Source organism: Sinocyclocheilus rhinocerous, unplaced genomic scaffold (genome assembly GCF_001515625.1).
Source record: "Sinocyclocheilus rhinocerous isolate Xijiao unplaced genomic scaffold, SAMN03320098_v1.1 scaffold2469, whole genome shotgun sequence".
Lineage (NCBI taxonomy): Eukaryota > Metazoa > Chordata > Actinopteri > Cypriniformes > Cyprinidae > Sinocyclocheilus > Sinocyclocheilus rhinocerous.
The window spans coordinates 145,119-171,624 of NW_015658987.1; the positions used below are offsets into that span (position 1 = coordinate 145,119).

The 26,506-nt window shown below is 37.3% G+C and overlaps 4 protein-coding genes across 5 annotated transcripts in view; 3 read left to right on the top strand and 1 right to left on the bottom strand.

Annotated features, from left to right (window-relative positions):
• LOC107723057 (prostaglandin F receptor (FP)) overlaps positions 1 to 741 on the top strand; it is a 2,430-nt gene extending 1,689 nt beyond the window's left edge. Inside the window, exon 2 of the mRNA XM_016531558.1 lies at positions 412 to 741. Coding sequence (XP_016387044.1) covers positions 412 to 741 — 330 coding nt within the window. The remainder of the gene's footprint in view (positions 1 to 411) is intronic.
• An 822-nt stretch (positions 742 to 1,563) lies between these two features.
• Positions 1,564 to 4,046, top strand: btf3l4 (basic transcription factor 3-like 4). The gene is made up of 6 exons (XM_016531555.1): positions 1,564 to 1,658; positions 2,940 to 3,001; positions 3,093 to 3,206; positions 3,292 to 3,493; positions 3,577 to 3,636; positions 3,713 to 4,046. Exons 2-6 carry the CDS (start codon positions 2,948 to 2,950, stop codon positions 3,757 to 3,759), a joined length of 477 nt encoding a protein of 158 aa, XP_016387041.1. The 5' UTR covers positions 1,564 to 1,658; positions 2,940 to 2,947; the 3' UTR covers positions 3,760 to 4,046.
• A 2,137-nt stretch (positions 4,047 to 6,183) lies between these two features.
• LOC107723065 (zinc finger FYVE domain-containing protein 9-like) lies at positions 6,184 to 22,533 on the top strand. Of its 2 annotated transcripts, none has more exons than XM_016531566.1 (16): positions 6,184 to 6,237; positions 8,077 to 8,644; positions 11,808 to 11,907; positions 11,986 to 12,119; positions 12,795 to 12,909; positions 13,247 to 13,369; positions 14,049 to 14,204; positions 14,296 to 14,526; positions 15,418 to 15,500; positions 15,604 to 15,708; positions 17,109 to 17,259; positions 18,243 to 18,323; positions 19,328 to 19,490; positions 19,847 to 19,952; positions 20,583 to 20,759; positions 22,061 to 22,533. In XM_016531566.1, the coding sequence occupies exons 2-16, from the start codon at positions 8,183 to 8,185 to the stop codon at positions 22,220 to 22,222; spliced, it is 2,349 nt and encodes a 782-aa protein (XP_016387052.1). In that variant the 5' UTR covers positions 6,184 to 6,237; positions 8,077 to 8,182; the 3' UTR covers positions 22,223 to 22,533. The 2 variants fall into 2 exon arrangements, with proteins under 2 accessions (XP_016387052.1, XP_016387053.1); XM_016531567.1 differs by having other exon boundaries at positions 14,299 to 14,526.
• Positions 22,534 to 25,357: 2,824 nt separating this feature from the next.
• Positions 25,358 to 26,506, bottom strand: part of LOC107723066 (elongation of very long chain fatty acids protein 1-like) — a 3,092-nt gene continuing 1,943 nt past the window's right edge. Inside the window, exon 5 of the mRNA XM_016531569.1 lies at positions 25,358 to 25,921. Within this exon, the coding sequence (XP_016387055.1) occupies positions 25,586 to 25,921 (336 nt within the window). The 3' untranslated portion in view covers positions 25,358 to 25,585. The remainder of the gene's footprint in view (positions 25,922 to 26,506) is intronic.

The following is a 26,506-nucleotide window of genomic DNA, read 5'->3' on the forward strand; positions in this document are numbered from 1 at the left end:
AAAAAATGTTTTCTATTAAAAAATTAAAATACATTCATATAAATGTGTGTATACATAATATATAAAATAAAATTCAGTTAAATTGTATAATTTTTAAATTCATTTTTTTAATTCAATTATAAATGTATATGTTTATGTGTATATATATATATATATATACACATACATTTACATTTAATAAAATGGGTGTATTAAATATAAATTTAACTTTATATTCAGTATGTGATTTTATGTTTTCAAAATATCAACACATTTATATTTAATAAATATATACAATTGGTTAATTGAGCATATTGAAAAATAATTTATTTTTGCTTTGAGCAACACAAGCAGATGTATAATTTTTGTGTATAATTTTAAATGTATATTTTTGTGTCAAATGCTTTATGAATTGTATGGTTTGGTCCCCAGATAACAGGCATCATCTTCAGCCTACAGGATCACGGTGAGGATCAGACATCATACACTCATATGCTGCTGGTTGTGCGCATGGCCACATGGAACCAGATCCTCGATCCATGGGTGTACATCCTGCTGCGCAAAGCTGTTCTGAAGAGACTGTTTCAGGTGGCGTTGAGACTTTGCAGTCCTCACTTGAAATTTCGGTTCCAGTGGCAGGGCAGCACTCTGGGGAGCTCCAGGATGGAGGCCGGCAGCTCAGTGATCAGCAGACCAGACTCCATCTGCCTGCACGGACCTTTCCTACCAGACACTGCCATCCAATCAGCTCACCTCCCCTGACGGCAAATATGAGACCTCCATTCACAGATATTTGATCATTACAGCAGAAAACAGACTGTTTCAGAGATCCATGCGATGTCTCTCGTAGAGGGAATTTGCATTCATTTGAAAGTTCAGTCTGATGTCAACCACAGAGTGGTTTTCATTAGCAGAAGTACAATGTGCGTGAAAAATTCAAATACAAGTTTCCTGCGTACTGAATTTTAATCAACCTAAGACATGTGTTCAAATGAATAGCAAGGTCTAAACATGCTTTTGAAGGTTCGGTTTTATAGTCTGTTGCGTCAAGCAAGTGTGTTTTGAGACTTCAGCAATCATCAGCAAATGTATTTGGTTAAATGTTTCAAACATGTATATATATATATATAAATGTGTGTATGAGGTGTTATGCATCCAATATACAGTGTGTTTGTCATCATGATGTTTGTATTTTATGATATCTACAGATTTTAAGAGTCTCGATTTGAAATGTAAACATTATAATTTGCTGCTGTAAAGAGCAAAGCACTACAAAATATAAGCATGTCAAAATAAAGATACAACAATCATATGTTACATAATGTTTATGTTGTCTGTTATTACATTTTTAAAGTTTGTTCTATTTTATAGAAATTATAGTCACAGGACAAGTGAACAATAATCTGTCACATTTGTGACCAGTGGGATAACAGAATAAATATGCATAGATAGATAGATAGATAGATAGATAGATAGATATTGCAAATGTCTGCATTCATACCATTCAATCAACAGGTTAGCTTTACGTTTCATTATTTCAGCCCGAGCCGCTAGAGGGCAGCATCACTGTTGTTCGCCATTAAAACAGCTAAAACAACGTGACGTGATTAGTCTTTTAGACTGACCACTTCCGCCCTGTTCATTCAGCGCGTGCTTCTCTGCGCAGCTGTGTTTATCAGGTCAGTAATGAGCAGCGTTATGTGTTTATGTGAAATGTTCGTCATTCAGGATGATTGGGCTGTACTCGTCGTATGTGCTGTAAGCTAGTGGCTCCGCGCGCTGTGTTTGTTGTGATGTGATTGTGAGATGTGTGCGCACGCAAGGCTGGAGTGATGCGCTCACTCTGATTGTGCACCGTCAGGATTTCTCTTTATTCTCCATCACTGCGACGTGTGTGAGGGACAGAGACCGAGATAAAGACGGAGAAGCCTGGAATATTCCTCAAACCGACGACAAATGAGTTTTTACGACAACCTCCGACAGTGTTTTCCATCTCATGCTCCCTGACAGGCGCATCGGCAGTCATTCTGTTACTCCACAGCTCTGAAAACAAGAGAGCGCAGTTTCACAGCACATTGTGTGCTGGTTTAGTTACAATTAAAATGTTTATGTGCCATTCTGTATTCAAGTAATAACCATATTTATTGAAGATTTATTTTAGACAGATAATGAAAATGTCTTTTCCAGGGAGTCCATAGTGTAATATAACAAAGAATAATTGCCAGGCCTGGTAAAGTCGTGTAAGTGTGTGTGTGTGTGCTGTTACTCCACAGCTCTGAAAACAAGAGAGCGCAGTTTCACAGCACATTGTGTGATGGTGTAGTTACAATTAAAATGTTTATGTGCCATTCTGTATTCAAGTAATAACCATATTTATTGAAGATTTATTTTAGACAGATAATGAAAATGTCTTTTCCAGGGAGTCCATAGTGTAATATAACAAAGAATAATTGCCAGGCCTGGTAAAGTCGTGTAAGTGTGTGTGTGTGTGTGTGTCAAAGACGAGACGTGGCATTTTGTTGTCCACAAAAATTATTTTATATACATAAAGCATGTTAAATGCAAATAAAGTGTCTACTTTAATGTTTCAAATAAATGTGAAAATATGGGTGGAATAATGTTCCACCATTATTCAGCCTAACATATTTATGTAATAATCAAAATTCAAAGTCCACAGCACAAATGTAACAGTAATGGCACAAAGGAACAATATTTTTTAAATCACTTGCCAGCTGATTGATGATAAAAACATTGATAGCCAATGAGAATCCATCCTGCTTTAAAGAGCTGGAGTGGCAGACGACAAAACTTCAAGAAATGCTGTAATAAACAATGTTATCATGCATTGGTGTGGACTCTAATATCTTTATCGGTCTTCGTGTGAACAAGATATAGTGTATAGAATTTTTTTCTAGGTGGATATTAAAGCATTTGGATAACAAAAGATTTGTTTGTTTCAGAAATCAGCATGAATCAAGAGAAACTGGCTAAACTTCAAGCCCAGGTCCGGATAGGGGGCAAGGTAAGAAATATTATCAATGAACTCTGATCAATGATTATTTTGGACATTTTTTTTTTTCTTTCGTTGCTCAATTTTTCTTCGTTTTCTACAGGGAACAGCACGCAGAAAGAAGAAGGTGGTGCACAGAACAGCAACGGCTGATGACAAGAAACTCCAGAGTTCATTAAAGAAGCTTGCGGTCAATAACATAGCTGGCATTGAAGAGGTAGATCAGTAGCTCTCCAGTCTTTCTTCACTGATTTCCTTCTGTCCCGTTCAGAGAGCATTGAGAATTCGATCTTGTTTTACAGGTGAATATGATTAAAGATGATGGCACGGTCATTCACTTCAATAACCCGAAAGTGCAGGCGTCTTTGTCTGCTAATACGTTCGCCATCACAGGCCACGCAGAGACCAAACAGCTTACGGAAATGCTCCCGGGAATCCTCAGTCAGCTCGGCGCTGACAGTCTCACAAGTCTGCGCAAACTCGCCGAGCAGTTTCCCAGACAGGGTGAGTAAAGAGGCGCTTTTGAAATAGGGCTGAATTTAGAGTTTCGTGTAAATGCTGACGTTGCTGTTTTGTTGCTTTTCAAGTTCTCGACAACAAAGCTCCGAAAGCAGAAGATATCGATGAAGAAGATGATGATGTCCCAGGTATGAAGGTTTTTCTTTCGAGGCGAGCTGTAAATTGCAAGATGCAGATTTAAGTCATTTTATTCTCTCTTCACAGATCTTGTAGAGAACTTCGACGAGGCATCAAAGAACGAGGCAAACTGAACGTTGGGCCTTCAGTAACTGCTGTTCAGGGCAAAGTCTCCCGCAGGATTTTTAAATTAGAGTGACAGACATATCATTTCAACACTATCAGTGAAACCAGAGACTATTATATCATAAATTGGCTGTTTCAGATCCATGCCTGTCCTTTCTCCTGCATTGATACAGAAGGATGGATGGTTACATGAATGCTTAACGGTTATAAATCTTACCCACATTGCTAGTTGAAATGCTATAAATGCTATAAAAATTTGTCTTTTTTTTTTTCTGTTGATTAAATAAAAAATAAAGCTCATAAAACTTTTCTATGTGGTGTTTTGCTTTTCCTGTAGATGCTTGAAGAGATTTGTCATGGGGTCTGTAGTGTCATTAAGCGTATTATTATTATAAGAGTAAAATGTGTTTTCCCTTTGAAATGTTTAAAATGCTAAGTTACACCAAAACACTATCGATCATTTTTACATTATGATTTTTTTTCCTTTTTATGTTTACAGTAAAATAGCCGCATAGAAACTGCATGTTTATGTTAAATATGTTAGCAAAGGCATAAATAAAGATGGTTAATGATCATTAAATCGGCAAATGCCGATATTCACGCAAATGCAAACGTGGCGTGGCGAATTTGTTTGGCCAACTGGAACTCAATGCGAAATCTGCATGCAGAAATCTGTCCCCTCAAGCAACTACAATTTGCATGAATTCCTGTTGAAATCACTTGATTTTGCCCACGAAAATGAGCTGATTGACAGTAAACGTGACCGCACCTTAACCATAGGCTTTATTATTTGAATATGATCAAAAACATATTACCTTACTTTTCATTTATTTATTTAACCCATGACCACTGTTTGCAAACTGGCTATATTTTTTATTTCTTAAGTTTCAATAATCATAACATTTACATGAGTTACGAGGGGTTCACATTCACGTATTCTCGGCGAATTTTCGCAGCGAAATCCAGTCATTTCGATAGGAATCCGTTTCTCACGCATATTTCGCAACACGTCCACGTTGTTCAGACGAATTCTTTGCTTTCCAACACAGTTGCACGACTTCTCTGTGTGAGCTGCGCTTCATACATCGCCACAGTATTTTCCAATGAGGAGTTTCGCTAATGCGAACACACTTTGGTTGATTAAAGGCGTGTTTATCTACAATAATGAGAACAGTCATCTTATATACTCAAGCAATAGAAATACCATGACAACGATGTGTTATATAACCCTCTGGTAGCCTACTGTTCATTTGTTGTTCGCAGTCAAAAGTGACCGAACACCTGAAATCTAAAATTAATGTAATATACTTTTGTTCAATAATATTTTTTATTTGTATTTTGAGATAATGGTACTAATTAATATTTATGCAATAATTATATATTTTTTTCCAATTGAAAATAATACAAACAAATTCTAATTGGCTATGTTTATATTAATTTTCAATTGTGGCAGTATTTCATGTTAAAATGGAGACAATGCCTTTAAAATCCAATTTTTGAAGGCAGATTAGTTCCATTTGGTGGGAGTAAAAAAAAGAAAAACATCTGAAATTCCATGGTTTAGCCACTAGATTCCTATATAAAAGGCTTATAAATATGCTTTCAGACATAAATACTTATTTTTATTAATTTGTGGATTTGGATATATATTTAGACATTCTCAAAGACAACTTTTTGTAAAGGTTTATTTTTATTTATTTTTTTTGGTTGAAATGTTGGTTTGAAATGTCAGTTTTTGTATTCATTTTACTACAGTCAAACCTGAACACAAAGAAAGGCATTTTGTTGCACATAAAATTCAACAAAAATGTAACAAAATTGAACAGGAATGCTTTGTGAGAGGTTAATCAATCTGATTTCTACCACTTATTTGAGTCTTCTGCCTCAATTTTGCCATATTGTTACAGCCACACCAGTTCATTTGTGTGTGTATAATAGTGTGTTTGTGTGTGTGTTTGTGTGTGTAAGTGAGTGATATTTTAGAGTGTCACCCCTTCATTGCTGTGCACTTTTTGTCTGCATCGAATGATTTGTAGATTGTACACACAAATTTGTTTATTATTATTTCCCATTCATTTCCAATGGCGGTCATTTTTGACCACGAACAACACAAGTGTGACAATTTTTTACGACCATTTAGCTTTTTCGAATCAAGTCCACGATTTAATTTTATTTTTTTATTTTTCTGTGGTCACACAGTGACTGCAATAAAAGTCATCGAGTTTCGTACCATTCCGATGAAGTAGCGATTTTTATCATTTCAAACCGTTTTTTTTCCTGACTAAAATGACCGAACAACACCAGAGGGTTAATAATGTGAGATAAAGAGGAGACCGAAGAGAATTGACATTGTGTCCCTCTGACTTCTCAAGTGATTGCGACGCCCCTGAGAACGCGCGCATCTCGAGCGCCGCCGTGCAGCCTCGCGCAGACCTCTGATGACGAGCACAAGTGCTCAGAGGTGGCGATGGGATACACAGATACTGGTAATTACTTACATTTATTATATTTATTCCTTCATTGCATCACTATCGAGCGCTAAAACAATCTCTAGTGCTTGTGGGAGTTTTCGGGGTTTTGTTGAGATAATTATTGTAAGTGAGGATGTGGTAATTGGCTCTTGTTGGCGGTACTGTGTCGCATTGCTGTAGTCACCAGCAGTCACAGGCGAGAGTGATGTACATCAGCCATATATGAACACATGTGCGTTTGCAGCGCAGCGTTGCCGCTAACCAAAAGAGATGCGGAATTACCGCAGGAACCTGTGTCCATGCAACCGCATTGAAGATGTTGTGTTGTGTGAAGGTTGCGGCGGCTCGTCTGCAATGCAGTGCTGCTGAGAGAATAACCGAACGCATATCCTCCCTGCGGTAACAGATGCTACACTAACTTTTTGGCCGACAATTTCGGAGTAGACGGACAATAGGCGAAAACTATAATGCTGTGATGTTCTGACACTTCGTAGACTAGAACGCTCCCATATTTGATAGCGCGCGGCGCTTTCTAGTGTGTCGCGTCGCGTCGCGTCGCGTCGCTGGCAGTGTAGATGGGGTGAGGCGACAAAGTCGGACTTCAAATCAGCAGTGCTTTTCAACACTTTCCCCCCCCCCGCTGTTGTATTGATGTATCTGAATTTGTGTATTTAATTTACATTGAAATGCGTTAATGTTTGGATTTAGTTGCGTTCATGCATGATTATGAATATGTGTATCTGCAAATGCACCCATGCAGACGAGTCACTCTGCCCACTCAGCAAATCCTCAGTGATGCAGGACCTGTCTGAGAGTGTGGCACACCATTAACTACAGTAGGCTACATCTCCAAAGAATATAAAATGCTGAAATTTACGGATATTTATATGGCTGGAAGGAAGATAAAATTGTTGTCACTCTATATTTCCTAGTAAGATGATATTGAAATGCTTGGTTTTATGATCACTGCTATGTTGTTTCAAAACATATAATGCAATGCAATACAATGGTAATTGAAAGATGAACAAATATGCGTTCCTTAAAAACCTGATGGATCATATTTGGACTCGCATTTTAACATGATTTTTCAAAAAGAAAAAAAAAATCTGGATAACAAGTAAACCGAAGTTGCTTCAGTCAAGTATGTTCATCTTAAAGGGTCATGAAACCCCAGACTACGTTTTCTGAGATTTTAGCAGAGGTGTTTGTGTTGCACATCATTAAGACAATGTTAGCATCCGATAATTTTAACTGTTGGAAAAAACTGGTAAATTTTAAGCTTTTTTTGCGCTATTTTCATCTTCCGGGTTTAAAATCTACATTGTGTTGACGTCACAATTTGTGACGTGGCAAAGGACAATAGTACATCAATGACGTGTCGGTGTCTTTTAAATTATTCATAAGACTGCGTGTTCTTATCCTATGAGAAGACGCTTCGCTTAATTATTCACAACAGCATGTGTTGATTTGCTATGACAGACGCTTCAGACTGCGAGACCGCGTACATTAACTGAGATTGCGCACAATAACTGCGAGAAACGTTCATGGATCAAAGAAGAGTGTTTGTTTTTGCTTTGTAATAAGAGTTCGGCACAAACGCGATTCATTCACTTGGTGAGCATAACCGTTTTTACAGCTCTGTGACACAACCCGTCAAAAGGCTTATATAAACGCCACAGAATAAGCCTTAAAAGTTCTCAGAGGTGCAACAGCGCGTTCATATATATGTTTTCGATGCAGACCCTATAAAGATCAGTAAAGATTTCACATCAAAGAGACACGAAGAAAGCCAAGCAGCCCTGACAAATCCACTAGGCTGCTGGGAATTAATATATCTGACTCATCTTTTGCCAGGACTTTGTGCAGGCCACAGCGTGATGGTTTGACGGTAAAACAAATCTCCGGGTGGGCTAAAGTATGATCAGTAACCCTCTCACTTTGAGCTCCCTCCACTGAGACTATGAGGCAAGCAGTAACCGCCACTCTCTCTGTGTGGAGCGAGAGGCGTTTCGGATACTCCACCCTCAAGGACTCCAGCGAGTCGCTGCTGGATGAGCGCAAGCTGAGGCCTGGTCTGAAAGAGGACTCTGTCATTGAAGAGAAAGAGCGGGCAGAGAATGAGCAGGAGCAGCTGGAGGCTGTGCTGGGACTTCCATCGTCTCCTATGGAGGACACCCACCAAACAGGCAGCACAGAGCCCTCGGACCCCATGCTAGACTGCAAGAAGAGTGGTGAGATGGAAGCGTCACTAGTGTCTGGCAGGAGGAAGAGTTCACTTGGTGCTTTGCCAATGCAGCTCTGCAGTTCCCTGGGCACTACTGCCCCGCAGTGGGTCCCTGATTCTCAGGCACCAGCATGCATGAAATGTGGATCCAAATTCTCCTTCACCAAAAGACGTCATCACTGCAGAGCATGTGGGAAGGTGAGAGATGCATGTGGAATTTTAAGTTTAAAGGGATAGTTCACCCCAAAATTAAAATTCTGTCATCATTTACTCGTCCTTTTACTACTTTGCTCCAAACCTGTATGAGTTTCTTTCTTCTTCTGGACACAAAAGAAGATATTTTGAAGAATGTTGCTAACCAAACAGTTGTTGATCCCCATTGACTTCCACAGTATGAAAAAATATATAATGGAAGTGGATGGCTACAAGCAATTGCTTAGTTACCAACATTCTTCAATAGTACCAACAATAATACCAATAGTAATGTTGTTACGACACTGGAATTTCTAAATTCGATACGATACCTTGAAAAATATTGATATTTGATACCATTTTGAATACCATGGGGAAGAACTCCCAAAACATTAAGGGCATAAAATTTGAGATTTCTATTGAAAGATAAATATAATAAGGTTAGAACATGACTATGAGGTATATTTTTACATTAATAAAAACTTCTTGAGGTGGTAAAACACTGGAGAACTTACACTGTACACTGGAGAAAAAACTTATGGATTTGCATATGTTTACATGAAATTTCTTTAGAGAGAAGTATTATTTTTTTCCCATTTTTACCGAAAATGGGGTGGTGTGAGCATTATGGAGCATTCATTCATACTGTAAGCCAGAGGGTGCCGTAGCGCAGAAACTCAAAATATGCCACACAAAAGTAATATAATTTATGACATTCCAGGAAATCCCTAATATGGACAAAGGCGTCCAGCTGTATCGCTGAAACGGCACATTCACACGGGGCGTCCGCGTTAATGCTTCATTTACTTTGAATGGGTGACGTCATGCGTTGCCGAACTGAATTGTGGCTCCGTCGGCGTCGTGTCCCCAAAGCCACTAGAAGGCAAGCCTGCAACCTTTAGCCAAAAAAGCGTAACGGCTAATGCTAACGCTTCCGGTTTGCCAGTATGTGGGAAAGGAGACCAGAGGCCGTTTTTTTTAAATGGATGTCAATGGAGGAGAGGCTTCACTACACTGAATAAACAGCTTTTTAGAGGAAACCACTTATAATTTAATGGATCGACAGCCTATCAGCTAATCTCTAACATGTTTTACACTAAGTAATACTTTTGGATTGAACTATTTTTAGAGTTTACACCAAAAAAAATGCCATTTTATAAGAGAAGTCACTGCCTTTTTGCGACAGGTGGGATACAGCTTACGGCACTTCTCATTCATTCCTATGGTATCCGTAAACGGCGATTGAGTGTCGCACAACTCTGACTGAAATTCAATGACGTCAAGGCTGTAATGTGATTGGTTATTAAGGCACACGTGATCCAAGTTGACCATTACGCTTTCTCCAATAGTAAGTAATACAACCCCTCTCATTTCCCTATAGTAAGACCATCTCTGCGACACTGGCATTGCTCGCGGCAGAAGTTGAAAATTTCTCAACTTTTCAAGCGCCAATGGAGGCGTCAGCCAATCAGATTGCCTTATGCAAATAGTCTAGCTCAGGCACTGTTGTCACTATGACGATCGCTTCAGCACCAAGCTTCAGACACGCCCTCCGTCAAGTGTTGACGCCGACGCCCCGTGTGAATGTACCATATAGTGATGGGAAGTTCGGATCATTTTACTGACTCGGATCTTTGAATCTCGTTCAGCCAAAATAATGAATCCTTTTTCAAGTCATTTCGTTAATTTCTGCAGAATATAATTAAAATGTTACATTAATATCCAAATTCCCCAACACATCTATTTACGCAAACATTGATCACATTTTGAATAAGTCAAAACTATAATGCAACCAAGACCAAATTATAAAAAACAGACATGATTAATTCATTGCTTAGCTGGCTGTGCAGTCTGCTAGTTCACCTCACCTCCCGAGTCTTCGGGTCGTTCGTTCGTTTGTCACGTCACATCCTCGTAAGGCTAACTGAAAGCTATGCAGTGTTTACAGGAAAGAGAATTTATTAGTTCACCTCTCGAGTCCTCGGGTACGAGTCGTTCGTTCTTTTGTCACGTGACCGTTTCCTGGATCAGTATCTTGTAATGTTATGTTATATTTCGAAATTATCAAAGTGATTTTCCCCATCATACATACATAAAGTTTAAAGCATTAACTAACTCTTCATTACCACATTCAATGTTATGGAAAAGAACCATCACAGAAATTCACAAATTTATAAATTGTAAGAAATAAAATGATATAAAGCTCAAAATTTGAGACCAGAAACATTACATAACTGTAAGAGTAAAAAAACAAACTACACACTTGTTTGTAAGGAAGGTTGGGAATTATTAACTAATTTCTGTATCCATTGCTGCTGTCAAAAGAATGAACGACTCGGACCAGAAGACTCAAGAGGTGAACCAATCATTTCTCTTTCCAGTACAGACTGCATTGCCTCTAGTTTATGGGGAAATTAACTAATCATTTCTGTTTCCTGTACAGAACCTTTTGGATGTTGCGCATGCGCAGTCAACACGAAATCAACGAATCGTTCAAGAACCACCCATCATTACACTGTAACTGAATAAAAAAGATAGAAATGCTTTAACTGATCAAACATGAAGACAGTAATAATATATTGTTTATCTGTGTTCTTAAAGCCATCCCAGGTATTTCATAAGAATAAAGTCGTTTTATAAATAATGCAATGCTATTTCACATACAGCAGAATACTATAAATGTTTTCTGCCTCATTCTATGATAAGAAGCCACATCAGATCACAAAAGGAAGTTATTTCAAACACTCAACTGGCGTTATGAAGTGAGTTTGGAGTAAAAATATGCTGTTAAATGTGTATTTTGTTGGACAACCGGTTTATAAATGCTTCTCATTACACTGTGGTTTGAGTGAATTGGCTGTCAGAGAGAAGAGAGAGTGAGAAAGCACAGTTGCTATCAGTGTATCGATAGCCTACTTAAAAAAAAAAGTTTTGAAACCGTTTTAGATATTTCAGTATTGATGAGTATCGAAAAATCAATATTTTTGACAACACTAATAGCTAGTTAAGTTTCCTCTACCAAAAATATTTAAGTTGAGATTATATGATGATTTTAAGTTAAATGTATGAGTTTGTTCCAATGTTTGGAACAACTTGAGGGTAAATACATTTTTCATCCCTTTAGGATGTTATTCTCCTTCAAAACATGAACGGTCAATTTGTTTCGCAGGTGTTTTGTGTGGTGTGCTGTGACCTGAGATTCAGACTGACTCATCTCGGTGGGAAAGAGGGGCGTGTTTGTGTCACCTGTCATTCAGCTTTGATGAACCGTGAGTGTCGTGGTGGATTCCCCTACTTGTGTGCTTTCACACATTAGTTACACAGTTACAATGATGTCATTTCATCAGGGACGCTTCGCAAGGACCAGAAGAAGGTCTGGTTTGCAGATAATCTCCTTCCTCAGTCTGAGAGTAGAAGTGCCAACAGCTCTCCCGTTTACAGGAGTGTGTCCCACACAGAGAGGGCTGAGCTCGCCCAGGCGGTATGACAGGACATCTTTCTGCTTCTCTGCTTGTCTGTTATTTAGTTTAAATTTATTATTTTCCCTTTAATTTTTGTGAATAACTTCTAAAAAATATAAATATAAATCATATATAAATATGAATATATATATATACATAAATGTAAATATTTCTTAAATATAGATATGTATGTGTGTCGATTTGATGGCCCTAATGAATTTATTTACTTTATTTGATTTTATTATTATTTTTAATTTAAAATTTCCCATTAATTTTTGTGAAGAAACATTTTTACAGTTTTATAACGACCCTATATTTTATTTGAATGTCTTTTTAATCTTTGTAAAATAACTTTAATAACATTTTTGCCCTCTTGTAATGACCCTTTATAATCACCTTATTGAGAGGATGTTTTTTATTTTATTTTACACTGAACAAAATTATAAACACAACACTTTTGTTTTTGCCCCCATTTTTCATGAGCTGAACTCAAAGATCTAAGACTTTTTCTATGTACTCAAAAGGCCTATTTCTCTCAAATATTGTTCACAAATCTGTCTAAATCTGTTGTAACCATAAATTTTATTTTATTTATGGTTTCCTTTTATTCTTTGTGACGTAACCTTTAGAAAAATTTTACTTTTTTATTATTTTTTTATTAGCACAATGACTTTCAATGTTTTTTTACACTGTAGGAAGTGTCTGACCTTAGAGCAGGAGATGAAGTCAGTGGTCTTAGTGGCAACTGTACAAAACCCGCTCCACCAAAGGACCTTCCCCCTATTCTGACATCTACAGGGGTCAAAGGAGGTAAGAATGTGTCCTAATAAGCACACTAGCTCTGACTACTTAGGAATAATTCACCCCAAAATCATTTTCCCAAACATTCATTACTTTCTTCTGTGGAACAAAAAGATTTTCCATATAATGAATGCATACAGTGATCGCAAACTGCCATGCACCAAAACAACTAGTAAAACTGGTCCTTTTATGATGGCAACAATATGAGAGTAAACAATGACAAAAATGCTATATTTGAGTAAACCATCATTAAAAACATTCACTATGAGATGTTGTTGATATTTCTAAAGCATTTCATGAGTGATTTTGATATTTCAGAGGCTGGTTCTTGTCTTTATTTCTGCAGACTACACTTTGGAGGAGAAGAGAACCGAGTCGTCGCTCTTAGAGGAGTTGGAGAGAGGTCTTGCTGAGCCTCTGGTGTTTGTTCTCAACGCAAACCTGCTGGCTGTGGTGAAGATTGTCAGCTGTATGTTGCAAATGTCTACTCAACAAAGCTGTTCTGTAGTCAGTGTGGTCAGTCGTATCCAAACTGTTTGTGTGTGTGTCTGTTCTCAGGATGTGTGTGCAATAACCGTTCGGTTTAACTTGAAGAAATTACGACAGAAATGTATTTTATACTAAAATGTAATTCTTAAAATAATAATAATCATAATATATTATTATTTTTAAGTAACATCATGCAACAAAGTTATTTTTTCAGCCATGTTTTAATTTACACAGTTCTGTTGTGCAGCATCTTATTTGACAAAAAATAAAAAGAAGTGCGGAACGAGGAGACGAGGAGTACATCAATAAGGAGATTTTAATGACTTCAAGGGAACCAGGAAAACACACGTAGCTGAGAAGGTTGACCCATACAATACCAGACGAAGAACTAAGAACACTTCAAATACACAAGACATGACGAGAAACACCTGGAACTAATGAAACATAATAACATGAGGGAAAACACAGTTGGAAACAAATGGGAAACAATCAGGGAGCAGGAACAGGACAGGAAAACCAAATAAGGGCATGGAAACACATGGGGAGCAAAACACACACAAAACACGGAACAGACTCTGACAGTGGTGTTTAACTGTGAACAAACAAGTTACATTTACATTCATTCGTGTGATGACTAAGGTGTTTTTGTGCTCCTGTAGATGTGAACCGGCGGTGTTGGTGTGTTATGTCGAAGGGCATGCATGCTGTTGGACAGCCAGAGGTGGTCATTTTACTGCAGTGTTTGCCTGAGGAGAAGAGATTCCCGACGGATATTTTCAATCATTTTATTCAGATCTACTGGGATGCCCAGACAGGTGAACCTTGCACAGGATGTTACTCAACCATAAAACTAAGACCACTTATCTGCAATGGCTTGATAATTATTGATCTTGCTATTTCTTCAAGCAGCAGGAAAGCTTCTAAAACACCTGAGTCACTCTTTGGTATCCCGAGGCTTTCTGGGTAATAACGAGCATGCTGGCTTTCTTTATGTGCGTCCGACGTTCCAGTCTCTGGAGGGCCTGCCGTTACCTGCTCCACCCTTCCTGTTCGGGCTCCTCATGCTCCGTGCAGAGGCTCCATGGGCCAAAGCCTTTCCCCTGAGACTAATGCTGCGTTTAGGAGCGGAGTACAGATGTAAGAAAACTAAATAAAATTAAGATTAATATACCATTCAAAATTTTGGGACTGTAAGATTTTATATTTTTGAAAGAATTCTCACCAAGGCTGCATTTATTTGATCAGAAATACAGAAAAAACAGTACTATTGTGAAATATGATTACAATTTCAAATAACTGTTTTCTGTTTTTATATATTTTAAAATGTAATTTATTCCTGTGATGTAAAGTTGAATTTTCAGCAGCCATTACTCCAGTCATGTTCAAAAGTTTGTTTGTTTTTTCAAAGAAAGAACACATTCAATTGATCAAAAGTGTCAGTAAACGCATTTATAATGTTACAGAAGATTTCTATTTCAAATATATTTTTTTCTATTAACTTTGTATTCATCAAAAAATCTTGAATAAAATATGTACAAATATTAAGCATCACAACTGTTTTTAATATTGATCATACAAAATGTTTCTTGAGCAGCAAATCAGCATATTAGAATGATTTCTGAAGGATCATGTGACACTGAAGACTGGAGTAATGAGCTTTGCATCACGGGAATAAATTAAATTTTAAATATATTTAAATATAACATTATTATTTAACATAATAATGTTCTAAATAAATCTTACCGATCCCAGGCTTTTAAAATGGTAGTGTATTGCGGTTTGGGACAACTACTTATTTGGCATACTATTTAGGGAGGATATTATGCAAATTGAGATGTAGCATTATGATCTCTATGATCTTAACAGCTCTTATTTTTTTGTCTTTTTGTTATTTGTTAACTGTTCTTACAAAATTAATAAAACCAAATTGAGAAAAGCTCTAATATCATTCATAATCTCTGTATGCATTATTTTATGGTCTCAGTAAGCCCAGCGGTTGAGTTTTTCATGTTTTCTGCTATCCTGTAGTCTATCCCTGTCCCTTGTTCAGTGTGCGCTTCAGAGAGCCTCTCTTCGGACCCGTCAACAACAGTATTATGAGACTCTTAGTGGTGAGATTTGTGACCTATTTTACCAACTCTTTCTTGTTACTGCTTCCTGTTTAGTTCATTTGATGTCTTTTAATTGATTTCCATTCTGTTTCGACTCTCAAAGGATTTCCGTTTTTACCGTTACACACTGCCGACGGTGCCGGGGCTCGTGGTTGATCTAGAGGCTAGAAGCACCTGTATAAGAATCCCTAAAACACGTCATCCAGAGGTACCATGACGCCACACTAAAGGCTAAAATACACTATACAACTTTTGCCCAGATTTACAATCTGGACCTGTTGATGCTAGCTGCCAAAAGTCAGAGCCAGTCTGCAGATTTGAGTTGACACATTTCATAGAAAATTACATAGTGTATGATGGTCACAGACTCCAGTCAGAAGAGATCAAACATGTTTGATTTTAGAACACATTGTTTTCATTTGTCACGTGTTTCTGAGTGAGTTTGTTGTTGAACGACTTGAAAGTCTGGTAGTTTGTGATACTCAGTTGTTTAGTGTATGATGCCCAGTTTCTTCTCTGTAACCGTTTAAGTTGGCAAGTGTATGATGCCTGTTGTTTTAAAATTTGTTCATTTGTTCAGATGTGATAAGCATGAGTTCTGGGCCGCAGCGCGGCCGGTATAAACACCAGCATTGATCAGCTCCGGTGGCCATAACACAGGCTTTAATGCGCTGCAGACGCGTGCCGTGATGCGCAGATCAGCCCTAGTCTCTAACGTCACTGAATCTGCTGTTAAAAATGAGCCATCCGTTCATCATATCATCATGCAAAACTAAGAATTAGAATCATTGTAATGTGACGATCAAATATAGGTGCGGGTGGGTGGCAGGCGGATAATTTGAAGCAGCGGACTCCGGTGAAGTTTGAGCTCATCCGGGCATCTCTACACTACACTGCCCTGGGTCGCCAGTAGGAAACAATGGAGCGCGCTCTGCAGGACAAACTAAGTAATTACACCATTCAGAAGCATTTAATCGGCGTTATATGTTCTGTAAAAAAAACATTTCATATCCGCGGCATATTCACCGATACCGATATATCTGCAACAGGCTCATATCGGCAAAACGATATATCGGTCGGGCTCTACTTATAATAAGTGGACATGGCAACCCATCAAAAGCTTTGCGAAATAGCCTTCCAAACATAAACAAAACACGATGACTCCGTTGATGGAAGTTTAATTATAATCACCGAACATGACTTTGGTCACTGTAATATTACTTTGGTCGAAAATAGCGGATACCAAACGCGTGTGACGCCAGAACGTTGCTATGGTTGCCATGGTGTCAGTCATTGCAGTTCCGAGAGTGAGTTCTGTTCCGTACAGACATGAATCTACAGTGTGTACATGGCCGTAGTGTATTCTAGCCTTAACATAAAATCATCTCAAATAAAACCGTGAATTTTTCATAATAGAAAATACATCAGCAGCAACATGGTATTATTTCCAGAGTAGATGGTAAGATATTTTTTGTTGTCTGTGCGTTGAGTATCAGAAGGATTATTATCAAAATGAAGTTCAATAGATAAGCAGACCTGAGGTAAAGAGTAATTCCTTCATTTCTCAGGATAATGAGGGTCTTGTCTCTGTCTCTGCTTGTGTTTTAGCTGCTGAAGGCTCTGAATAAGTCTAATGAGAGAGTGCTGGCCCTGGGCGCCTGCTTTAATGAGCAGGCCGACTCTCATCTGATTTGCGTGCAGACGGCAGATGGACAGTACCAGACCCAGGCCATCAGCATTCACAGCCAGCCACGCAGAGGTGAGAGAGAGCGAACATCCCGACACAAATATCTGTTGTGTTCTTTGTTTGTTTTTGAATATTCGTACAGTGGTTGAAAAAAGTATTTGGTTACATTTTGCACCTGGAACTGTACGAATGTCATTGGATAATATAATAAAAGTATCAAACCTATGCATTTGTTTAACCCTTGTGCTTTGTTGAAAATCCTTTACCTAATTACCTTGTAAATCTCTCATGCTATATTATCATAAAATATTAGATTCAATCTTTCTGTCAACTTGTTTTCTTTCAGTTAGCACAGGTTTTGTATTTCCTTTTGGAACTGATTGATGGTAGGCCTCATTGATCTGATTTATACAAACAGCATAAAATTTGCCAAAAATGTATATTTTTATTGGAATTTTAATGTTCCACCCTCATGTCCTTTCATAAATCTGTTTGACATTAGGTAATCTCAGTGCCATTTTAGTAAAAAAAAAATCATGCATTCTTTGTTAATAAGCTTTCGTTCCATTTGCAAGGCTTTTACTATTTTTACAATTTGTACTATTTTTCACACACATCCGTGACTGTAATAAAAAAAATCTGCTTACCATTTAACTTTTTTCCCATAAAAACAATAGTGGCATTTTGTAAACAAATTGGTATTTAAAGGGTTAAAATCCTGAAATTTTTTGGGAGTTATGATCAGGACTGATGCATAGATTTCGAAATTGAAAGCGGGAAAAATCATATAATATTTTTATGATAATTTTTTGACACAGACATGCTTGTCCTCTAAGGACCTCTGTGTAACTTAATTTAATCATTTATTTAATATTATTATTACATGATTTAGTATGACAAATAAAATAGTAAATGATAAACATTTGCGTCTTTCCTTAAACGCTCACTTGAGGGCGCTGTCTGACAGTATGGGAAAGTATTCAATCATTTGTTTTATTCATTCTTGACTGGAATCTCTCACTGAATCTAAATCTGTGTTTCTGTTCACCTTTCAGTCACAGGCTCGTGTTTTTTTGTGTTCAGTGGAGCGCTCAAGCCTTCAGCAGGGTACTTGGCCAAGTCCAGCATTGTGGAAGGTTACTGATTTGTTATTTTCTGTGTTTCGTCAAAGCAGAACATCTCCATTGTTTCATGACTCCTACTTCAACAGTAGTTCAGTGTTAATGTCTATTTGTCTATGAGTTATTGTATAATTTAGGGTACATTTCACATCATGAAAAGTGTATAAACATTATGCTTTCTCAACAAAACAGCTATTGGTTTCAGTTTCTGTATTATGCATTACAAAAAAAAAAAAGATGTTTTCCCTGGTGGTGAGTTTGTCAGCTATGTTACGGATAAACTGTGTGGATTGGCAGGTAACATAGTTGACAGTTTCATAATTTCTATTGCAGGCCTTGTCTGGCCAACCAAATATTATTTCATTAAGTAAACCCTAAATTTGAATTAAAATCATAAAAATATAACAAACTGTGTACCCAACATAGTTGATGGGCAGATAATAAACTCCTTGACAATCGGTCATTGGAGATCAAATATAGAAAAAATTAAGAGAATATCTACCATAATGTGTTCAAAATGTCTGCCACAGAAGAAAATGACATCACATGATGCTGGTCACATGATTTTATGATAACACTTTTTATTTTTCAGGTGGATGTTTGATTAGTAACATAGTTGACAGAATATTTGTGGACATGAGCGAAATGAAATATTTTCTTATTTAAATCTATTTTTCGAAGGTATTTAAATTGTAGAAATAAGTTTAATATAAAGCATTTTAACATTATTTTTAACTCAAGACTCTTCATTGCAAAAAGTGTAATTCAAAGGACTTAAAGGCAATTTCAAGCAAACTGAAAAACAGGCTGCACAAATATATGAGTGAGATGTATGTATTCCCTTAATTTCTAAATAATGATATATCTATAATTATCATGACTAGACATGCAATGTACCCTAAATTATAGAATGACCCCTATGCGTTTCTAACTTGAATGTGAATGTCCAGGAGTTTAGGTGTAAAGTATACAGTATATGTGCATGTGATAAGATTCCATACATCTGCTCAATGTTACAGATGGTTTGATGGTGCAGGTAACCATGGAGACCATGGCTGAGTTGCGTCGATCTCTACGGGACATGAAAGACTTCACGGTCACCTGTGGAAAACTCCACCCAGCAGAGAGGCAGGAATATGTGCACATTCAATGGCAGGACGAAGAGCCATGCTTTAATAAAGGGTTAGAAATAATACACATATATATATATACTGTATATATATATATATATATATACAGTGGGTGCAGAGAATATACAGACCCCCTTAAAGGGCCTGAATACTTAAGACCATTTGATATTTCAGTTTTTCTTTTTTAATATATCTGCAAAAATGTCAACAATTCTGTGTTTTTCTGTCAATATGGGGTGCTGTGTGTACATTAATGAGGAAAAAAAATTAACTTAAATGATTTTAGCATATGGCTGCAATATAACAAAGAGTGAAAAATTTAAGGGGGTCTGAATACTTTCCGTACCCACTGTATATAGTTAGTCTAAACCTGTGCTGTTTGCTTTCATTCTATCCTACATTTCACAGTATTATAAGCCCCATCGATGGCAAGTCTATGGAGTCTCTCACAAACAGCAAGACCCATCAGCGCTTAGAATACAGAGCCAGTGGGAAGCTCATACGCTGGACAGAGGTAAACAGATTTATGTGTAACTTGTGGAGTGGGAGTGTTTTAGTACTTTTGCTCATTTTTAGAATTAGGGATGAATGCAAACCAATAACTTGAGGGTGAGTAAATGATGACAGAATTTTCACACAAACCCCTAAATATTATGATCCCATCCTAAAATATAAAAAGCAGCTATATATTTTTTAAATATTATATATGAATAAAAAACTATGAAAATGTGAAAAATTAAAATGTGTAAAATTACTAATTTGTTAAAAAATAGATGAATGAAAAAATATTGTCTAGTTAATATGTAATAAATATTAACATATAATTATAATGTATAATTATGTAAATAATATAAAAATACATTAAAAATATTATATATAATATTATTTTTATATTTTTTCCCTCACAACTTTTCCTCTGATCCCCTAGCACTGCTTTGCGGCTTATTTTAGAGTCAAAGTGGTATAGAGGTGAAAATATGGAAAGTACAGAGAGTAAATGTTGATAAATGGCTTTATTTTGATTTATGGTTATGAATTAAGAGCTCGCTGCATCTTAATGGTTTTATCTAAATGTGAGAGAATTTCGTTTCCTGAAGAATTCCTTTCAACAACCAGTTAATTCACGTTTGAGCTTTCTTCACAGGTGTTTTATTTGCTTAAAGACCAGCATCCAAATGGTCTTAATAACCACACCAGTCATAACCGTCTAACCGAGCGTCTTGCGCGGGCGTTCTGCCTGGCACTGTGTCAGTCTCTGTGTTTGCTGAAGGAAGATGGCATGACCAAACTGGCACTGAGGGTCATCCTGGACGGGCAGAAGGTGAGATAGTGATCATTTCATGGGGTTTTATAATGGGTTTTTTTTAATTTATGAGTAAAATAAAGCCTGTGGTAAACATAACATGAGGATACTTTTACGTTTTGTTCTACAATGTAAACTGCACAATGTCGCAGCGAAGATGTTGAATTAAACGTAAACACAGCACATACTGGCCCTGATGATCATAACTTCTACTTACCACTTGCTCCATTTCTGCAAATCAGTTTTTGTGAATGAATGACTTGCTCTACCTGTTGCTTTGGTCTTCATCAACACCCGCTTGCGCCACCTGCTGGTGATCGATCATGCATCGGTACTCTACTGCTATTCCTGCAGTTCCCGGATGTGCAATGCTGAAATGTTCTGCCGAATTTGAACCACTGAATTTGTGGAAGCGAATTTGTGAAATGAAATAAAATGGACTGAAAATTGCCTGTCAGATATTATACATCGTATTTTTAAACAGATTGAATATTTCGGAAGTGAACTCTGGCAGGTGAATATGGATTATTGAATTTTTCATTATGAAAATGTGTGAAATGTTTTGAATTGAAATATTCAAAGCTTAAATTAAGAACTACGTTGAATTTCAGGCCCTGAAAATACAAGGCATTAAAATCCAAGCACTGTTAATACAATGCATTATTTTTTCAGTTGGTGCAGCTCGACATGCTTTTTGTTTCAAAGACATTTGTCATTATTTTTCTTCCATATCTTTTGCTGTTGTAAGCTGTATGGACCTTAGAAATAACTGAAATCGTTTGGCGAAGTGATATGGACATGTAATGCGGTCAAGACCTGCCTGGAGCTACTTTTGCCGTGCGGTTCCCTGAAAATAATTGTATACCTTAGAACATTCGTCAGCCAATCAGATTCAAGCATTCAATTTTATATATATATATATATATATATATATGAGATTTAGTTCATAGTTTATATTTACACATTTTCTACCTTCAAAGGAAAACTCCTTATTCCTTATCACATGTACTGTATTTTCCAAGGCTGCTATTTGACTAGCATTTTTATTACTCTACCTATGTACTCAGAACTGTATTCTCAATCTCAGATTCGATCTCAGATTTAGCATGTAATCTTTCAGTTGTTGTAATTATTGTAGATCAGTATTGTGTAATGGAGTGTAGCATGTGAGTGTAATGTGCATGACTTTCCCCCCCAATGACGACAGTGTTCTGCTTTACTATTAGTGCTGTATTTTGATTCAATCTCTGGGGTTTTGATCAAAGGTCAAGACACCAAAGGGCAAAAGTTTTCTTATCGTGATTTCTTGAATCTTTCAGATGGAGTTTTTGGCAGGCAGTAATGGTCAGCGCCTTCCAGCACTGTACCAGGACTGTCTTAACCAATCATTAACTTCTGTGGTGCAGAGTAACTCTCAGTACCAGGGTCTCGCCGCCTGCCAGCTGGAGCTCATCTTCTATATTCTGGAGGACACGTCATAGAGACGGACCACCCACTGTCACATGTGCCAACACTCCCAGAAACCTCATGAGCAAAACCTTTGAGTTCAGTATCATTTGAGAGTGGAATGTAGTAGACGTCCCCATCGGGCAGCTTATTTTAGTAGTTTAGTCGATTCCCTACTGCTCACTGTGACAGGGTCTGGGGTTACAGCATCAAATGACTTTAAAAACTACTAACATTTCTCAGTCAGCACTAGAAGCCGACCGATATATAATTTTTGCTGATCAATTGACACCAGTAACAGCTTTTGTAACTATTGAATAATGGCAAAAATTAACATTTATGGAAGCCCATTTCTGAGTTTGGAAAGGACGTGACATGTGGCCAAGTATGGTGTCCCATACTTGGAGTTTATGCTCTGCATTTATCCCATCCAAGTGCACACACACAGTAGTGAACACACACCCGGTGCAGTGGGCAGCCATTTTTTTTTTTTTTTTACATTTTGCGGCTCCCGGGGAGCAGTTGGGGGTTCGGTGCCTTGCTCAAGGGCCTCACTTCTAAAGTGAATTGATGCGTTTGTGTATTGAGGGTGGAAGAGAGCACTGGTCATTCACTCCCCCCACCTACAATCCCTGCCAGTACCGAGACTCGAACCCATGGCCTTTGGGTTAGTCCGACTCTCTAACCACTAGGCCACGTTTATGGTATTACTCGTAATTGCAACTTTATATCTCATAACTGAGATTTTCAGTATATGCAATATTTCTCATGACCATTTATCATAATTGTGACCAGTTCATATCTTATAATTTTACACTTTTTATTACTCATAATTGCAACTTTATTTCCACCATTTCAAAGTTACTTTATTTCTTGTAATAGATATTTCTCTTAATTTATATCTCACAGTTACGACTTGCTTGTAATGGTAAATACATATCCCAATGTGATTTTCCTCTGAACTCTGGTTTTTATTTTGAACTCTGAGGCAGAAACAAGCTTCCAGTTGTTCTAGAGATCGACCAAAGCCTCTAGCAGTGAAAGCTTGGTTTGTTGTGCTGCAACTACACTCAAAACAGAGCCTGCCACAGGATATGATATGGGTTTGAAATTAACTCCTACATTAACTTAACCTTCTGAAATGCAGTACTGACTTTGACGAGTCAGTAATTATACTAGTTAAAGTTACACATTCACAAGATTTAAAGGGGATAGTTCACCCAAAAAAGAAAATTACCCCATGATTTACTCACACTCAAGCCATCCTAGGTGTATATGACTGTATTTCAGACGAAGACAATCAGTTATATTTAAAAATGTCCTGGCTCTTCCAAGTGATGAACGCGGATGCGCAGAGAGAGCAAAACAAAACACCGCTCATGAATTAGAAGTACAAAACGAGGATTTGTAAAGAAAAATATCGGAGGATTTCAAAATAAGCCAAGAGGAGACTAGCATATTCTCACCGGAGCTTATGCTATGCCTCCGTCATCCACTGGAATTAATTAAATATTGCAGTTTAAATGGGTCCTACGTCATCCGCTGGAATGCCTCTCTCTCATGAACACGCGTACGACAATTAGCGGAAGCTAGAGATTATGGTTTATAAAGTTGTAAATATGGATATTTTTCTTACCCAAACGCATTGCTTCACTTCAGAAGGCCTTTATTGAACCCCGGAGCCGAGTGGAGCACTTTTATGATGGACGGATGCACTTTTTTGGGCTTCAAAATCTCAACCTCCATTCTCTGCCATTATAAAGCTTGAAAAAGCCAGGAGATTTTTTTATATTACTCTGATTGTATTCTTTTGAAAGAAGAAAGTCACACACACCTAGGATGGCTTGAGGCTGAGTAAATCATGGGCTAATTTTCATTTTTGGGTGAACTATCCCTTTAAATCATCTTAAATGTTAATGTTTTCAATATTTTGATTTCTTAGGTACTGGTACCAGCAAAACCCATTATCGGTCGACCTCTAGTCATCGCCAGCGGTTCATCTGTGACAAATTGAAGTAGCTGTCTGTAGTTTGTACTGTAGTCTGGACTCCCTCTGTAGACCTTGACAGGATTTGAAACTTAGGCCTGAAACATGCTGGCCAGTACTGATGAATGAGGACCAAAGTGAGCGAATGGGATTTATTAGCATGACGTGATTTTGGAGACTCCGTTTCTTCTAGTCTTCCACATGTAGAACTCACTGTAGCCATGGCAATCTCTGTTGTACTTCCTGATAGAGGCGTGAGGATGACTTCCTCATGAGTCACTGTACAAATCCCATGCCAACGCCCTATTCTCCCAGCTTGCCGAGAGGAGCGCCCTGACCTCTGCCCTACATTTACGCACACCTGCCTGGAAAATAAGCGCTAGGAATTCAGCCAAACAAAGGCGATGCTTGGATAAATAGGAGCGCAAATTATACGCACAGACTCTCGTGCACTGTGAGCTCAGTCATTTGTTCCTCCGCGACCTCGTTGAACTTTCTTCTGGCCTTCTTTTCTCCCTCACACACACACACACACACACACACGGCGTAGGATGCTTGCTCATCTGGTCTTCCTCGGTTGCTTTTCAGGAACTGAAAGGACTTTTTGTTTACATTCACCATGCTGCGCATACTCGAGATGACAAATGCAGATTATGAAGGAGCAATGCAGCATGCGCACACTGCGTTTCTTTATAAACCGCATCCGATGGAAGCCCGACTGTACTCTTGCATTCTTTTAGATTAAAAAAAATATTTTAATATGTCAAGCATTTGCATTAGATGCGCCAAATAACATGGGAATGTCAGCTGGAATTGTAGGTCAAATGACTTGCACTGATTTTATTCAATAAGGAACTACAATGTGCCATCAAACCGCATAACTTATGTGAAATAAACAGAACTGTGTATTTTAAAATTGAATTTATTTTTTTGTATTTAATTCAAGAGTAACAATTTTTTTACCGTATCAATCGTGTTAGTTTATAAGGTCCAACTATTTACAGGTGTAATTCAAGTTTACTGATGTTGACTGTACAGAGTCTGCTATGGGGGGGAAGTATGAAACACACAGGTGTGTGTGTGTGTGTGTGTGTGCCCATTTGTGAATTCATTCTGTTGAGATGAACGTCATGAGCAACATCAGCGGAGGATGGATCCAGTCAGTACTCTTCCTCTTCTCTTCATACATTGTGCTCAATAAGTATTCTTTAGATTAATTTTTGACAAAAAAATATATATACAAACGGGGTTCAAATGCATTCATATCCCCATGTACTTATGCAATGTACATATAAAAAAAAAAAAAAAAACAAGATTTGAAAACGAAAAGTCCCAAAACATTCTTTGGACTCCATAGTGCTTCGTGAAGGTTCTCCTGGTCATCCGTTTTGGGTCTTCTCTTCCTGAGCTCTCAGGCTTTCTTCATCTTGCCGTTGAGAGTGCTTCCATTCTCGTGGTGTTTCTTCCCGTTGCTCAGGCCATTTTCATGCACTCCGTGGCCGTTTGAAACCGACGAGCCATTGGCGACTGCGGTGGATCCGTTGGCCGTGCCACTCTGGGTGCGCTGTTGGGTGTTCTTCGGTAGCCTCTTGCCCTTCACATACGCCTGGTACCAGAAGTTAGAGAACAGCACGAAGAAGAAGGTCCCATACATCCAGATGAGGTGGATGAACAGAGGCACCTGGTAGTCGCAGCTCTCCATGAAGTACCACTGGGTTACGTGAAGAGACACTAACACAAACTGAATCTGTAGAGCAGAGTAAGAAAGTCAGAGTGTCTGGAATACACAGCTCTTTAATTATTACTAAATATAAATATATATACACACATACACACACAAATCCCCACCCGCACACTATTCAATTAAATTCATAATTTTATATATATATATAACAATTGAATAATCATATATATATATATATAACAATTTAATTATATTTAATAATCATATATATATATAATATTTACATATAAATTAATTGTGTAGTAAAATACATATGTATTATATAAATAAATTATTAATAAAAACCAACATTTAAGACCAATCTTTAAGTTTTTTGGGTTTACAGCTCACTTTTCAATTAAATTCATAATTTTATATATATATATATATATATATAACAATTTAATTATATTTAATAATCATATATATATATAATATTTACATATAAATTAATTGTGTAGTAAAATACATATGTATTATATAAATAAATTATTAATAAAAACCAACATTTAAGACCAATCTTTAAGTTTTTTGGGTTTACAGCTCACTTTTCAATTAAATTCATAATTTTATATATATATATATATATATATAACAATTTAATTATAT

What these genes read in the sequence shown, in the direction of transcription:
- LOC107723065 (XM_016531566.1), top strand. Translation starts at nt 8,183, where the DNA reads ATGAGGCAAGCAGTAACCGCCACTCTCTCTGTGTGGAGCGAGAGGCGT. An exon ending in GGGCTGAGCTCGCCCAGGCG is followed by an intron (nt 12,120 to 12,794) that starts GTATGACAGGAC and finishes TTTACACTGTAG; the next exon opens with GAAGTGTCTGACCTTAGAGC. An exon ending in CTAAAACACGTCATCCAGAG is followed by an intron (nt 15,709 to 17,108) that starts GTACCATGACGC and finishes CTTGTGTTTTAG; the next exon opens with CTGCTGAAGGCTCTGAATAA.
- btf3l4 (XM_016531555.1), top strand. Translation starts at nt 2,948, where the DNA reads ATGAATCAAGAGAAACTGGCTAAACTTCAAGCCCAGGTCCGGATAGGG. An exon ending in AGGTCCGGATAGGGGGCAAG is followed by an intron (nt 3,002 to 3,092) that starts GTAAGAAATATT and finishes CGTTTTCTACAG; the next exon opens with GGAACAGCACGCAGAAAGAA. An exon ending in CGAGCAGTTTCCCAGACAGG is followed by an intron (nt 3,494 to 3,576) that starts GTGAGTAAAGAG and finishes TTGCTTTTCAAG; the next exon opens with TTCTCGACAACAAAGCTCCG.